Source organism: Nestor notabilis, unplaced genomic scaffold (assembly GCF_000696875.1).
Source record: "Nestor notabilis isolate BGI_N333 unplaced genomic scaffold, ASM69687v1 scaffold29198, whole genome shotgun sequence".
Classification (NCBI taxonomy): domain Eukaryota; kingdom Metazoa; phylum Chordata; class Aves; order Psittaciformes; family Psittacidae; genus Nestor; species Nestor notabilis.
The window spans coordinates 222-680 of record NW_009939150.1 but is presented as its reverse complement, the minus strand read 5'-3'; the positions used below and the strand labels follow the sequence as shown (position 1 = coordinate 680).

At 55.3% G+C, this 459-nt stretch overlaps 1 protein-coding gene across 1 annotated transcript in view; it reads right to left on the bottom strand.

The window, feature by feature from the left end:
- LOC104409746 (brain mitochondrial carrier protein 1) overlaps positions 1 to 459 on the bottom strand; it is a gene marked incomplete at its 5' end in the record, with an annotated part of 6,047 nt that overhangs the window by 5,487 nt on the left and 101 nt on the right. Inside the window, one exon of the mRNA XM_010019708.1 lies at positions 417 to 441. Within this exon, the coding sequence (XP_010018010.1) occupies positions 417 to 441 (25 nt within the window). The remainder of the gene's footprint in view (positions 1 to 416; positions 442 to 459) is intronic.

The following is a 459-nucleotide window of genomic DNA, read 5'->3' as shown; positions in this document are numbered from 1 at the left end:
AACAACCCGATGTACAGATGGGTGGGTGCCTTCCCCGAGATTAATCCAAAACCAGATGAGCCTGGGGCCACGCTATCTTTGGGTTTGGCTCTGACCTTGCAAAGCAGAGATAAAGGCTGGGGAAAGGAAAGAGCTGGCTGGAGGTGGGGCGAGGAGCTGGGGGGAGCCCTGGCTGGGGCTGTGGGCAGCACCAAGCATGCCCGGATTCCTGCCTGTGTTGAAGCCCATCCTGGCTATTATCCCACAAACAGAACCAAAGCACAGAGTAACAACACAGTAGCAACAACTCTGTTCCTGTAGGAATCATAGCTGGGAAGGACAGAGAAAGGAATGAGGAAAACTGGACCGCACAGAGAGCACAAGACCTCACAGGGCACCTTGGTGAGGCTGGGGGTGCAACGCTCACCCACACCGACCTTCCATGCGATCCACAAAGAGCCGCTTCAAGCTATGGTCGAT